The sequence below is a fragment of the Engystomops pustulosus genome, chromosome 4 (assembly GCF_040894005.1).
Source record: "Engystomops pustulosus chromosome 4, aEngPut4.maternal, whole genome shotgun sequence".
Classification (NCBI taxonomy): Eukaryota; Metazoa; Chordata; class Amphibia; order Anura; family Leptodactylidae; genus Engystomops; species Engystomops pustulosus.
In genome coordinates, this window is record NC_092414.1 from 140890674 (window position 1) to 140906706 (window position 16033).

The window sequence follows — 16033 nt, forward strand, 5'->3', positions numbered from 1 at the left end:
TCAGCCAATCACATGGCGGAAACTCAGTGCATTTAGGCATCTAGACATGGTCAAGACAATCTCCTGCAGTTCAAACCGAGCATCAGTATGGGGAAGAAAGGTGATTTGAGTGTCTTTGAACGTGGCATGGTTGATGGTGCCAGAAGGACTGGTCTGAGTATTTCAGAAACTGCTGATCTACTGGGATTTTCACGCACAACCATCTCTAGGGTTTACAGAGAATAGTCCAAAAAAGAAAAAACATCCAGTGAGCGGCAGTTCTGTGGGCGGAAATGCCTTGTTGATGCCAGAGGTCAGAGGAGAGTGGGCTGACTGGTTCGAGCTGATAGAAAGGCAACAGTGACTCAAATCGCCACCCGTTACAACCAAGGTAGGCAGAAGAGCATCTCTGAACGCACAGTACGTCGAACTTTGAGGCAGATGGGCTACAGCAGCAGAAGACCACACCGGGTGCCACTCCTTTCAGCTAAGAACAGGAAACTGAGGCTACAATTTGCACAAGCTCATCGAAATTGGACAGTAGAAGATTGGAAAAACGTTGCCTGTTCTGATGAGTCTCGATTTTTGCTGCGACATTCGGTTGGTAGGGTCAGAATTTGCCGTCAACAACATGAAAGCATGGATCCATCCTGCATTGTATCAACGGTTCAGGCTGGTGTTGGTGTCATGGTGTGGGGAATATTTTCTTGGCACTCTTTGGGCCCCTTGGTACCAATTGAGCATCGTTGCAACGCCACAGCCTACCTGAGTATTGTTGCTGACCATGTCCATCCCTTTATGACCACAATGTACCGAACATCTGATGGCTACTTTCAGCAGGATAATGCGCCATGTCATAAAGCTGGAATCATCTCAGACTGGTTTCTTGAACATGACAATGAGTTCACTGTACTCAAATGGCCTCCACAGTCACCAGATCTCAATCCAATAGAGCATCTTTGGGATGTGGTGGAACGGGAGATTCGCATCATGGATGTGCAGCCGACAAATCTGCGGCAACTGTGTGATGCCATCATGTCAATATGGACCAAAATCTCTGAGGAATGCTTCCAGCACCTTGTTGAATCTATGCCACGATGAATTGAGGCAGTTCTGAAGGCAAAAGGGGGTCCAACCCGTTACTAGAATGGTGTACCTAATAAAGTGGCCGGTGAGTGTATATCTATGTATCAAAGTTTCTGTCTATCTATCTATCTATCTATCTATCTATCTACATATTTAAGTAAAATTTCAGCAGAGCACATGATGAGTTAGCTTGAAGACTTGGAGAGTCTCTCCTGCCATTTCCTGCTGTGGAGTGTGAAGTGATGGGGGAGGGGGGATTGTGATGGATCTACTTCTTGTGTCTGTGTGGATTATTTGTATATATACAAGTGTAGGGAAAGCTGAGGGATTGATAAGTGTAGTTGTTTGGTTACTACATAGGTTAGGGCTCCTGGCAGCAGATGACTGTGGTAAACAGCTGAGAGCAGGGAGAGAGAAGATGATTGTGTCTCTCCCTCCGTAGTCTGCTCCTCAGTGAAGATGGAATATGCCTAGCAACAGCCATTTCAGGAGTCACTAAAAAGGGCTTAAAATGACCAGCCCTACATCTTATCAAAAGTTTTTTGAAATGATGGTTACACTTTAAGGCGTAGCCTCTTGTAATCTGTCATGTGTCGTTTTATATGGTTATAACTTTGGAACACTTTTTTAACTTACAATGATTTTGAGATTGTGTGTTTGTTTTTTTTTGTGACACATTGTACTTTATGTTGGAAGTAAATTTTGGTTGATATGTTTTGCATTTTTATAAAAATAAAATTTGCTAAAGTTTTTGTGAAATTTGTCATTTTCAAAATTGTGGTTTTGAGACGGATAGTTTTACCACCCAAATTAGTTAATCACCAACATTTCCCATATCTCAACTTTTATGTTTTCATCATTTTTTTAAAGTCTTTTTTTTTTTTCCTTATATGACGTTACACAGCTTACAAATAGAACATTTGTTTATAATTTTTTTTCCCCAAAATTTCTACATTGAAATTTTTCGGATCATTTTTCGAGTTTGAAATATAAAATTATTAGAATCCCCCTATTAATCCCTCATTTTCAAAAGTACACACTTCAATCTATTAAAAACTGCTTTTAGGAATATTTTTTAGCGCTGCTTAGTAATTAAAACAAAATGGAGATGAAATTTAGAATTGTCTAATTTTGTCGGTAATGCATTCATTTAGCCCTAAAATTTTTCATAAGATAAAAACAGAAAACCCATCTTAAAATGTGTTTACTGAGACACCTTACATGTAAAATACTTATAAAACAAAGTAAAAATCATTTCATAATAATTAAAATAAAAGTCCCCTAATCAGCCCAATTACCGTATATTCCGGCGTATAAGACGACCTGGTGTATAAGACGACCCCCCTACTTTCCTGTTAAAAATATAGAGTTTAAGATATATTTGCCGTATAAGACTACCCCTTTTCCAACAGCCAGCTCCCCCTGTATATTGCCAGCCTGTACCCCCAGTATACAGCCAGCCCCCCTGTATATAGCCATACTGCCCCCCCCTAGTATACTGCCAGCCTGTACCCCCAGTATACAGCCAGCTATTATACAGCCTGGCGGCCCCCAATTGTGCAGAATGCCGGCCCCCCCAGTTTGCATTTTGCCGCCTCCCCCTCTATATAGCCAGCCTGCTTGGCACACTAATAATAAAACAGCTTCTTACCTTTCCCGCGATCCACCGAAGCTCTGCTGCTACACTCCGGCCGGCGGTGACAGCTCATTGAGCGCTGGCGGCTCACAAAATATGACGTCATATTCTCTGCGACGCCGGCACCCACGTAGCTGTCACCGGCGGCCGGAACGTAGCAGCGGAGCTTTGGTGGATCGCGGAAAAGGTGAGAAGAAACATTACCGGCGTATAAGACGACCCCAGAGAAGACAGAAGATTTTTCTGTCTTCAAAAGTCGTCTTATATGCCGGTATATACCCAAATAAAGTTTAGAGACACAAAAAAGTACATATTTGGTAGCACCACTTCCATATCAATCTGTACAATAAATCTAAAACAATATTGAACCCGCTCGGTAAACGACGTAGAAAAAAACACTCCCAACTTCCTGTAATATATAATTTTATTAATCAAATACCCAAAATGTTCTAAAAAGTGATCAAAAAAACTTGTGTCCTTATATGATATGACTGAAAAGAACAACTCTTTTTTGCAAAAAATAAGCCCTCAACTAGACGTGTCAACTGAAAAATACAAATTTTATGCCCCTAAAACGTTGGCGATAGTAAAAACAATGTGATTTTATCCAATATTGGTTTTGCTCAGTAAAATTGAACAAAGATGAGAAAAACTATATAAATGAGGTATCACTGTAATCATAGTGAACCAGAGAATAAAGATAAAATATTATTTTTATGTTATGGTGAGTGGGGAAAAAAATTTGCTAAAAATCCAAAATAAAAATGGATAATTTTGTTTGAAATAGTTAAAATCTCATGAATAAGCTTAAGAATAAGAATAAATAAGAATAGAATAATAAGAATAACCAAAATTAATTATCTATACATTTGTATCTCAGCTCACAAATAATAAGCCCACATATGTTCGCATTAGAATTAAAGTTTTATAGCCTGTACATTGTGGCAATATAAATCTGCTCCGAATGGCGCTGCTTTGATCCTATGCCAGGCTGTGCATCAAACTTTGCAGAGCATTTCATCATTTTAGTCATTATGAAAGTGTCATTTTTGACCTAAATGAATGTATTTTCCAAAAAAAGTCAAGTTTCTAAATCGCACTTCCATTTTGTTTTAACCCATTTGAAAAGCTTAAAGGGTTAATAGACTTAATAGAAGTTGTTTTACATACGGTGAGGGGTGTAATTTAAATAGTGGGGTAATTTATGGGGTTTTAGTATTATTTAGGCTTTTCAAAGTCCCTTGAAAGATGAGTTGTCCCTCAAAATGTGAGTTTTGGTGATTTTCATAAAAACTTAACAAATCGCACCTAAAGTTCTAAGCCTCATAACATCCTGGAAAAGGATAGGACGGATAAAATATCATTCTAAGATAAAGCAGACATTTTGGAAATGTTAGTTATCTATCTTTTGGGGTAGTTTTACTACCTGTCTGGAATGCAGAACATTTCAAACTTTGATAATGTAGATTTTCTCCGACATTTTGCCAAATTTTCATTGTTTTCTCGAGACCCATTGGGTTTCATTCTGGAAAAAAATCTCAAAATCACCTGGATATGTTAGAGCGTTCCAAAGTTATAACTAGAGATGAGCGAACATGCTCGTCCGAGCTTGATGCTCGGTCGAGCATTAGGGTACTCGAAACTGCTCGTTACTCGGACGAATACTTCGCCCGCTCGAGAAAATGGCAGCTCCCGCCGTTTTGCTTTTTGGCGGCCAGAAACAGAGCCAATCACAAGCCAGGAGACTCTGCACTCCACCCAGCATGACGTGGTACCCTTACACGTCGATAGCAGTGGTTGGCTGGCCAGATCAGGTGACCCTGGGATAGACTAGCCGCTGGCCGCGCTGCTCGGATCATTCTGTCTCTGGATGCCGCTAGGGAGAGAGCTGCTGCTGGTCAGGGAAAGCGTTAGGGTGTTCTATTAGCTTACTGTTAGGCAGGAGTGATTCTCAAAGAACCCAACAGCCCTTCTTAGGGCTACAATAACGTTCTACTTTTTTTATTTTAATTTGCATCTTTTACCATTTTGTGAGGAATTAGCAGGGGGACTTGCTACCGTTGTGTTTAGCTCTTAGTGGCACACATATCCATAGCAAAGACCGAAGTGGGAAAATTCAGTAGGGGTTGGATTTCTATTAGGCAATAACTCAGTGTCATCTCATCTGGCATAGTAGTGTGCTTCCTTTGATACTTGGCTAGAAAATAGCCATAGGAGAATACAAACAGCTTCTTGAAGCCTACAGTAGCGTTCTATATATTTGATTTCTGGTTGATCTGCTGGTGGCTTTAGTTTCTGCAGTGCATGTACTTGCCAATTCTGAGCAATTTGTAGTGAGACTTGCGACCGCTGTGTTCTGCGCTTAGTGGCGCACATATCCATAGCAAAGGCTGAAGTGGCAAAATTCAGTAGGGGTTGGATTTCTATTAGGCACTAACTCAGTGTCATCTCATCTGGCATAGTAGTGTGCTTCCTTTGATACTTGGCTAGAAAATAGCCATAGGAGAATACAAACAGCTTCTTGAAGCCTACAGTAGCGTTCTATATATTTGATTTCTGGTTGATCTGCTGGTGGCTTTAGTTTCTGCAGTGCATGTACTTGCCAATTCTGAGCAATTTGTAGTGAGACTTGCGACCGCTGTGTTCTGCGCTTAGTGGCGCACATATCCATAGCAAAGGCTGAAGTGGCAAAATTCAGTAGGGGTTGGATTTCTATTAGGCAATAACTCAGTGTCATCTCATCTGGCATAGTAGTGTGCTTCCTTTGATACTTGGCTAGAAAATAGCCATAGGAGAATACAAACAGCTTCTTGAAGCCTACAGTAGCGTTCTATATATTTGATTTCTGGTTGATCTGCTGGTGGCTTTAGTTTCTGCAGTGCATGTACTTGCCAATTCTGAGCAATTTGTAGTGAGACTTGCGACCGCTGTGTTCTGCGCTTAGTGGCGCACATATCCATAGCAAAGGCTGAAGTGGGAAAATTCAGTAGGGGTTGGATTTCTATTAGGCACTAACTCAGTGTCATCTCATCTGGCATAGTAGTGTGCTTCCTTTGATACTTGGCTAGAAAATAGCCATAGGAGAATACAAACAGCTTCTTGAAGCCTACAGTAGCGTTCTATATATTTGATTTCTGGTTGATCTGCTGGTGGCTTTAGTTTCTGCAGTGCATGTACTTGCCAATTCTGAGCAATTTGTAGTGAGACTTGCGACCGCTGTGTTCTGCGCTTAGTGGCGCACATATCCATAGCAAAGGCTGAAGTGGGAAAATTCAGTAGGGGTTGGATTTCTATTAGGCACTAACTCAGTGTCATCTCATCTGGCATAGTAGTGTGCTTCCTTTGATACTTGGCTAGAAAATAGCCATAGGAGAATACAAACAGCTTCTTGAAGCCTACAGTAGCGTTCTATATATTTGATTTCTGGTTGATCTGCTGGTGGCTTTAGTTTCTGCAGTGCATGTACTTGCCAATTCTGAGCAATTTGTAGTGAGACTTGCGACCGCTGTGTTCTGCGCTTAGTGGCGCACATATCCATAGCAAAGGCTGAAGTGGCAAAATTCAGTAGGGGTTGGATTTCTATTAGGCAATAACTCAGTGTCATCTCATCTGGCATAGTAGTGTGCTTCCTTTGATACTTGGCTAGAAAATAGCCATAGGAGAATACAAACAGCTTCTTGAAGCCTACAGTAGCGTTCTATATATTTGATTTCTGGTTGATCTGCTGGTGGCTTTAGTTTCTGCAGTGCATGTACTTGCCAATTCTGAGCAATTTGTAGTGAGACTTGCGACCGCTGTGTTCTGCGCTTAGTGGCGCACATATCCATAGCAAAGGCTGAAGTGGGAAAATTCAGTAGGGGTTGGATTTCTATTAGGCACTAACTCAGTGTCATCTCATCTGGCATAGTAGTGTGCTTCCTTTGATACTTGGCTAGAAAATAGCCATAGCAATAGGATAGGATTGTTTGGTTCTAAAAACTCAAAAAAAAACAAAAAACACAAAAAAAAACAAAAAACACAAAAAAACACAAAAAAAAACAAAAAAAAGTAAAAAAAAAAAAAAAAGTTATAACTCTCATTTTAAAAATGTTTAACCCCAGGGCTAGGGGTAGAGGACGAGGGCGGGGACGTGGGCGTCCAACTACTGCAGGGGTCAGAGGCCGTGGTCCTGGGCGGGGTGAGACACCACCTGCTGATGAGGGAGCAGGGGAACGCCGCAGAGCTACACTCCCTAGGTTCATGTCTGAAGTTACTGGGACTCGTGGTAGAGCACTGTTGAGGCCAGAACAGTGCGAACAGGTGATGTCGTGGATTGCTGACAATGCTTTGAGCAATTTGTCCACCACCAGTCAGTCTTCCACGCAGTCCACCCATGTCACCGAAATCCCCACTCCTCCAGCTCCTGCACCTCAGCCTCCTCCCCCCCAGTCTGCCCCCTCCCAGGAAAATTTGCCATTTGAACCGGCATACTCTGAGGAACTGTTTTCTGGACCCTTCCCACAGTCACAAACCACTTGTCCGGTTGCTGCTGAGCAATTTTCCGATGCCCAGGTTTTCCACCAGTCACAGTCTGTGGGTGATGATGACCTTCTTGACGTAGTGGAAGTGTGTAAAGAGGTGTCCGACGATGAGGAGACACGGTTGTCAGACAGTGGGGAAGTTGTTGTCAGGGCAGGAAGTCCGAGGGGGGAGCAGACTGAGGGATCGGAGGATGATGAGGTGACAGACCCAAGCTGGGTTGAGAGGCCGGGTGAACACAGTGCTTCTGAGACGGAGGAGAGTCCTCGACCTGAACAGGTTGGAAGAGGCAGTGGTGGGGCCAGACGGAGAGGCAGGGCCAGAGCTGGTGCATCAGCGCCACTGTCAACTAGTGAAGCTCCCGTGGTGAGGGCTCTTGCGGCGAGGGCTAGATCTTCAGAAGTGTGGAGGTTCTTTAAGGAAACACCGGATGACCGACGGACTGTGGTGTGCAACATTTGCCAAACCAGGCTCAGCAGGGGTTCCACCACTACTAGCTTAACTACCACCAGTATGCGCAGGCATATGAATGCTAAGCACCCCACTCAGTGGCAACAAGCCCGTTCACCTCCGGCCGTGCACACCACTGCTCCTTCCCCTGTGTCAGCTGCTAGTCAGCCCCCTGCCCAGGACCCTGGCCCAAAAACCCCATCGTCGCCTCCACGATCCTCCACAGCATCCACCAGCGTTCAGCTCTCCATACCCCAGACGCTGGAGCGGAAACGCAAATATAGTGCAACCCACCCGCACGCCCAAGCCCTTAATGTGCACATCTCCAGATTGCTTAGCCTGGAGATGCTGCCCTATAGGCTAGTAGAGACCGAGGCCTTTCGCAACCTCATGGCGGCGGCCGCCCCTCGGTATTCGGTCCCCAGCCGCCACTACTTTTCCCGATGTGCCGTCCCAGCCCTGCACCAGCACGTGTCAGACAACATCATCCGTGCCCTGACCAACGCCGTTTCTGACAAGGTCCACCTGACCACGGACACGTGGACGAGTGCTGCCGGGCAGGGCCACTATATATCGCTGACGGCACATTGGGTTAACTTGGTGGAGGCTGGGACCGAGACTGACCCTGGGGCTGCTCATATACTGCCGACGCCGAGGATTGCGGGGCCTACCTCGGTCCAGGTGTTTCAGGCCTACTATGCCTCCTCCTCCTCCCACCCCTCCTCCACCTCCTCCTCCGAACTACCATCCGTGGGCACGGCGCCATCAGTCGGTAGCTCTAGGCACAGCAGCAGTGCCGTCGCTAAGCGACAGCAGGCGGTGCTCAAACTGCTGAGCCTAGGCGACAAAAGGCACACCGCCCAAGAGCTATTACAGGGCATCACGGCGCAGACTGATCTGTGGCTGGCACCGCTGAACCTCAAGCCGGGAATGGTTGTGTGTGACAACGGCCGTAACCTGGTGGCGGCTCTGCAACTCGGCAGACTGACACATGTGCCATGCCTGGCCCATGTGTTAAATCTGATAGTGCAGCGTTTCCTCAAGACATACCCCAATCTGTCTGATTTGCTCACGAAGGTGCGCCGCATCTGTGCGCATTTCAGGAAGTCCAGCCCAGATGCTGCCACTCTCAGGGCAGCGCAGCGCCGCCTCCAACTGCCCGCTCACCGACTGTTGTGCGACGTGCCCACGAGGTGGAATTCAACACTGACCATGTTATCCAGAGTTTACCAGCAGCGCAGAGCGATTGTAGACTGCCAGATGTCAACTTCCACCAGAACTGGTAGTCAGGTCAGTCAGCTTCCTCAAGTCTACAATGAGGAGTGGACGTGGATGTCTGATATCTGTCAGGTGCTGAGTAACTTTGAGGAGTCAACACAGATGGTCAGTGGCGATGCCGCCATCATCAGCCTCACCATCCCGCTGCTTGGCCTGTTGAAAAACTCTCTGGTCAGCATGAAGTCGGAAGCTTTGCGCTCGTCACAAGAGACGGGGGAAGAATATTCCCTTGTTGATAGCCAAAGCACCCTGAGGTCTGTTTCTCAGCGCATATCGGAGGAGGTGGAGGTGGAGGAGGATGAGGAGGAAGAGGAGGAGAATGTTGGCGAGACACAAGAGGGGACCATTGTTGAGTCCTTCACTGTTCAGCGTGTATGGGCAGAAGAAGAGGAGTTGGAGGAGTTGGAGGAGGAGGAAATGGACAGTCAGGCCAGTGAGGGGAGTGAATTCTTACGCGTTGGTACTCTGGCGCATATGGCAGATTTCATGCTAGGCTGCCTATCCCGTGACCCTCGCGTTCAAAGAATTTATTCCAGCACCGATTACTGGGTGTTCACTCTCCTGGACCCACGGTACAAGCAAAATCTTGCCACTCTCATCCCTGCAGAGGAAAGGAGTGTGAGAATGCATGAATACCAGCAGGCCCTGGTGCACAAGCTGAAACAGTATTTCCCTTCTGACAGCGCTAGCGGCAGAGTGCGTAGTTCTGCGGGACAAGTAGCGAGGGAGAGTAGGCGAGCAGGCAGCTTGTCCAGCACTGGCAAGGGTACGCTTTACAAGGCTTTTGCCAGCTTTATGTCACCCCAGCAAGACACTGTCACCTGTCCCCAGTCTCGGCAGAGTAGGGCTGATCTTTACAGAAAGATGGTGAGGGAGTACGTAGCTGACCATACCATCGTCCTAAATGATCACACAGCTCCCTACAACTACTGGGTTTCAAAGCTGGACATGTGGCACGAACTGGCGCTGTACGCCTTGGAGGTTCTTGCCTGCCCTGCCGCTAGCGTCTTGTCCGAGCGGGTTTTCAGTGCAGCTGGTGGCATCATCACCGATAAGCGTACACGCCTGTCGACTGACAGCGCTGACAGGCTGACGCTTATTAAAATGAATAAAGGCTGGATTTCTCAGAATTTCCAATCTCCACCAGGTGAAGGAAGCTCAACCTGAATAATTGATCCACTCCTCCTCCTCCTCCTCATTTTCCTCCTTCTCCTCCTCTTTGTACAGTAAAGCAGAGGAAAATGGCTATTTTTTGACAGGGCCCACTGGCTCTTGCTATACTTCATGCATTTAATTTTTCTGGAGGGCCACCTACCCGGTCCTCTGTTTGAAACAATTTTTGTGAGTGCCACATACAGGCACTCAATCTATTCCATTTTTCTGGAGGGCCACCTACCCGGTCCTCTGGTTTGAACAATTTTTGGGACTGCCACATACAGGCACTCAATCTATTCCATTTTACTGGAGGGCCACCTACCTGCTCCTCTGGTTTGAAGAATTTTTGGGACTGCCACATACAGGCACTCAATCTATTCCATTTTACTGGAGGGCCACCTACCTGCTCCTCTGGTTTGAAGAATTTTTGGGACTGCCACATACAGGCACTCAATCTATTCCATTTTACTGGAGGGCCACCTACCTGCTCCTCTGGTTTGAACAATTTTTGGGACTGCCACATACAGGCACTCAATCTATTCCATTTTACTGGAGGGCCACCTACCTGCTCCTCTGGTTTGAAGAATTTTTGGGACTGCCACATACAGGCACTCAATCTATTCCATTTTACTGGAGGGCCACCTACCTGCTCCTCTGGTTTGAAAAATGTTTGGGACTGCCACATACAGGCACTATCCAAATTAAATTGTCTCCATAGCAGCCTCCACACGTTGTCTCCATTGCTACCTCCAAAAGTCGTCCATATAGCTGCCTCCATACATCGTCCCTTTATCAAACGAGGTGTGTCAGGCAGAAATTTGGGTTGTTTTCATGGATTCCACATCAAAGTTGTTAACTTTGTCGCCACCCTGCTGTGTTATCCACAAAATATACTGGCAAACTTTTACCATTTAGGGATATTATTTCAGCGCTTCTTGCGCATCTGTTTACATTCCCCTCACCCGGCATATCCTAAACTTATAAGAACGCTACTACACTTGATCTTATACAAAAGGTTCTTAGAAGTGCTGTTTGGGGAGTAGCCTAGAGACAGGGGCTTGGATTGGCGAAAGCTCGCCTGGCAGCGGAACGCCAGCTCCATGCGCATCATGCGCTTCTTGCGCATCTGTTTACATTCCCCTAACCCGCCATATCCCAAACTTATAAGAACGCTACTACACTTAACTTGGTGCAGGCTGGGACCGAGTCTGACCCTGGGGCTGGTCATATACTGCCGACGCAGAGAATTGCGGGGCCTACCTCGGTCCAGGTCTCAAAGGCCTACTATACCTCCTCCCACCCCTCCTCCACCTCCTCCTCCTCCGAATTACCATCCGTGGGCATGGCGCCATCAGTCGGTAGCTCTAGGCACAGCAGCAGTGCCGTCGCTAAGCGACAGCAGGCGGTGCTGAAACTGCTGAGCCTAGGCGATAAAAGGCACACCGCCCAAGAGCTATTACAGGGCATTCCACATCAAAGTTGTTAACTTTGTCGCCACCCTGCTGTGTAATCCACAAAATATACTTGCAAACTTTTACCATTTAGGGATATTATTTCAGCGCTTCTTGCGCATCTGTTTACATTCCCCTCACCCGCCATATCCTAAACTTATAAGAACGCTACTACACTTGATCTTATACAAAAGTGCTGTTTGGGGAGTAGCCTAGAGACAGGGGCTTGGATTTGCGAAAGCTCGCCTGGCAGCGGAGCGCCAGCTCCATGCGCATCATGCGCTTCTTGCGCATCTGTTTACATTCCCCTCACCCGGCATATCCTAAACTTATAAGAACGCTACTACACTTGATCTTATACAAAAGTGCTGTTTGGGGAGTAGCCTAGAGACAGGGGCTTGGATTGGCGAAAGCTCGTCTGGCAGCGGAGCGCCAGCTCCATGCCAAGATCCAACTAACATAGTTTTAACTGCAGCACCTTTAATCTACTACTAGTTCACTGCCTCCATACATGGTCCCCTTATCAAACGAGCTGTGTCAGGCAGAATTTTGGGTTGTTTTCATGGCTTCCATGTTAACTTTGTCGCCACCCTGCTGTGTAATCCACAAAATATACTGGCAAACTTTTATCATGTACCGATATTATTTGAGCACTTCTTGCTCACCTCCTTTGGTTCCTCTCTGCCACCCATTGGTTTGAAGCCTGAGTCCATTTAGGGTATGTCGCCATGACACTCTCTAGCCTGCTGCCGCTGCCTCTGCATGCCGTCCCCTATAGTGTCAGGGTCAATTATTGCATGTTTTAGATACTATCTAGCTTCATTCTGTCACTCTGTCATGGCCATGCTGTTGCCCATAATTTTGGCATAATGGTGCGTTTAAGCAGCCTCAGAGGCATCCATGCATGCTGCCCCTGCTGTTTCCTGTCCATTTCCGTGGTGTTTCCATCCTTTTCTGAGGTTCCCAGGTGTTTGGCCAAGCTTCCCTGTGCAGAGCCTTGGTCCCCTTGAAAAATGCTCGAGTCTCCCATTGACTTCAATGGGGTTCGTTATTCGAGACGAGCACTCGAGCATCGGGAAAAGTTCGTCTCGAATAACGAGTACCCGAGCATTTTAGTGTTCGCTCATCTCTAGTTATAACCAATTATCGTGAGACATGTCAGATTCGAAAAATCAAGTCAGGTCATTGAGCTGAAAACTAGCGTCGGTGATAAGGGGTAATTTTTATTTTATTTTTAAATTTTTTTTTTTTTAACGCTCTTATTCGTTCCACCATGGGACATGAACAAGCAATCATGTGATTTCTTGTTCATGATAATACACTGCAATACTGATGTATTCCAAGGTATTAGCTCAGTCAGCCTACTTTATCAGCCAGAGATTACTGTCCATAAATGGCTGCAGATGGAGGGTTATGTGATCACTTAACTTACCTAATATCTTACCCCCTACACTTACACACACATTACAAAACACATGAGGTAAAGTAGCCAACCCCTTGAATCATACATTCTCCTATTCGTTATAAATATATATGAAAAGTAACTGTTAAAAAAGCATGAACTCCTTTCTAACAAGTGGTTATATACATATATTTATCTAGTGCATTCTGCTTTTGAAATTTCAGAGTTGAAGCAAAACTGGACCACTGGTACGTAACAGGTCTCAAACAGAATAATATCATTCCATCTCTTGTAAGTACGATTGGTTCTAGCGAATCATCCCTCCTCAAGATCCAGTTTGAAACCAACCCTGAAGACCGTCCTGCAGATCAAGTCCTAGTAGTACAGTCTCAGCCTGTGGAGATTATTTATGATGCTGTAAGTTTACCTTACCTTTTCAGGATTTCTGTTTAGCAACACTGAACTACATAGTCAATAATGTGGCAGTGCATGTGGTCAACAAGTGCTTAGCATGGATATTAATTGGGGCTGGGGATTCAGCTAATGTTAAATGTTTGTAACAATACAAAAGTTGTAAAGGACTCATATCTTCATTATCTTGGAACGACATTTCTAAAATTTAGTCTTATCCAGTTATACATTTGTACACTTGTCTGATGAAGGGGCCTCTGTGCTCCAATAGTGTAAATATAGTTTTATTGGTTAGCTATAGTTGTTGTTTGTTTAACATTTTTATTTTTATTAATTCATTTCACAAAAGTGCCATTTCCTACTTTGAGCGCTATTTTCCGTTACAGGATTAAACACAGTGAAAAAACATTATTATATTTTGATTGTGCATTTTCGGACGCAGCGATACCTAATGTGTTTATGATTTTTACTGTTTATTTATATCAGTTCTATGGAATGGCGATTAAAATTTTTATGTTTTTTTTAAATCTAAATTTTCTTAAAACTTTTTTTATTTTTACTTTATTAGGGTACACTAGGTAACTAGGGTACACTAACCCTAGTTTGTCTGATCGATCCTACCATATACTGCCATACCACAGTATGGCAGTATATGGGGATTTTCCTCCTCATTCATTAAAATGTGCAAATCTCACTTTGTAATGAATGTGTTAATCCAGGACCCGGGGACCCGAGGCTGTCATGGCGACTGATCGCCGCTCTCCGATGACTTCACGTCCATGCGCCGCCATCTTTTTGAAGCCGATTGCGATCACGGGGATAACACCCGCGATCGGTGCAAGCAGTATGCAGCAAATACTTACCGGCTCCATGTACCCACACGCGATGTCTGCCGCCTCTATCAAGGATTGTAAACCGAGCACACTTACATGCTGGTGTTTGCCCCCTCTGTCATAATCTGCACTTCTTATCTCTTGTGTTTAGGAAAAAAATAGATTTTAAAAATGATGCAAATGAATGAAGGCCATTTGAATCATTTTTATGTTGAATAATCTTTATTGACAAATACAAAGTCAAATATAAAAACAAACAAAACTTTACAAACATATCAGTAAGTACGTATCTATATGATCAAAAGAGCCTAGCCTCTAAAGAGGGTCTGATATTACTGGGATTCCCTGAAAGTATACATGGCTCCCACACCCGCAGAAATCTCTCATGGGCTTCTGGTGTGATAGCCGATAATTCCCCCATTTGCATAATTTTGAAAACTTTTTGTAAAAACAAGGGCTTAAAGGGAACCTGTCATCAGAAATTGGCCTAATAAACCACTACCAGTATGTTGTCAAGCAGTTGAACAGCTTCTAGATCATGTTACTTTTATGACCCAGATTGGTGGCATCATCCAGAAAATGAACTTTTAAGTTAGATGCAAGTTAGATGTATAGAGTCAGAGAGGCGGAGAATTTAACATTGAAGTCGAGCTCTCCATGCCTCTGAACACCTTCACCCATGTGATTGACATCATGTGCCGGACTTCAGAAGATCTTATCAATCTTGCGTCCCTGAACACAGAACCAATTACACTGAAAGGGGCATTTTAAGAATTAGAATTAGTAAGGAGATTTCAGCAATGTGAGGTTCCGTAGCAAATTCGGATAAAAACAACTTCTTTATTTCCACACTTTTAAGAATATGTACAGATATACAGAATTTTTATGAACAAACCACAGTCGTATAATTATTGGAAATGCAACAAAGTTCAACAGTGCCTTTACACCAAATCACAGATACTTCGGTTCAAGCAAAAAACCTTATTATAATCCACTCATTTCCTGTGCAGAAATTCTGGATTTTTTCTAGAGAAGAGTGGAAGAAGATCTAAACTTAGATAAAAATTTGCAAACTAGAGATACTGTTAACAATCTCACTGTCCAGGAGAATAAGGCTTTAAATACACTGGGAAAAAAAAACTATATTACAGATAAAATGAGGATCAATAGTAGTTTTCGATACAGTTCTCTACTATAGAGAAATCAAGAAAATATTCACTGACCACATTACATATAAATGCCTTCCTGGTAATCAAACAAATGAGATCAAAGACAAACTGTTAAACATTTTATCAGAAGGTGTCACCTTTGGCATATTCAATCAGAAAATTGAAGAATTTCTGTTACCAGAACATCCTGAAACCTATGCCTTTCCAAAAACTCATAAGAAGTCATTCCCTTCCACTTTCAGACCAATCATCTCTGGAGTTAATTTGCTTCTGGAACAACTATCATTCTAGCTCGATACACTCTTGCAACCATTTGTCCACAGAACTCCTGGTTACATTAAGGACAGATTTGAGGTATTAAAACATATGGATACAGTCAAAGGAAAAAGGAATACATCTGGCCCACATTTGCATATGACGTGTTATGAAGAATCTTTAATATACAATGACTCCAATGCGTATCAGGCAGAAATAGAATTTTATGGTCGGTACATTGACGACTGTATACTTATATTGAAAGGTTCCACAAAATTATTCCAACACTTTGTGAAATACCTAAATAACAACACATGTAATTATCAATTTTCTCCAAAAGAAATTCCCTTTTTGTACCTCCTATTAGTAGGTGATACTATACAAATGAAAATAGAATCGTACATTTACAG

At 44.1% G+C, this 16033-nt stretch overlaps 1 protein-coding gene across 5 annotated transcripts in view; it reads left to right on the forward strand.

Moving 5' to 3' along the window:
* The window catches only part of VPS13C (vacuolar protein sorting 13 homolog C), a 228727-nt gene that overhangs the window by 70057 nt on the left and 142637 nt on the right, over positions 1-16033 (forward strand). For all 5 annotated transcript variants that reach the window (XM_072147788.1, XM_072147784.1, XM_072147785.1 and 2 more), the window contains one exon: positions 13180-13372. In XM_072147788.1, the coding sequence (XP_072003889.1) occupies positions 13180-13372 (193 nt within the window). The remainder of the gene's footprint in view (positions 1-13179; positions 13373-16033) is intronic.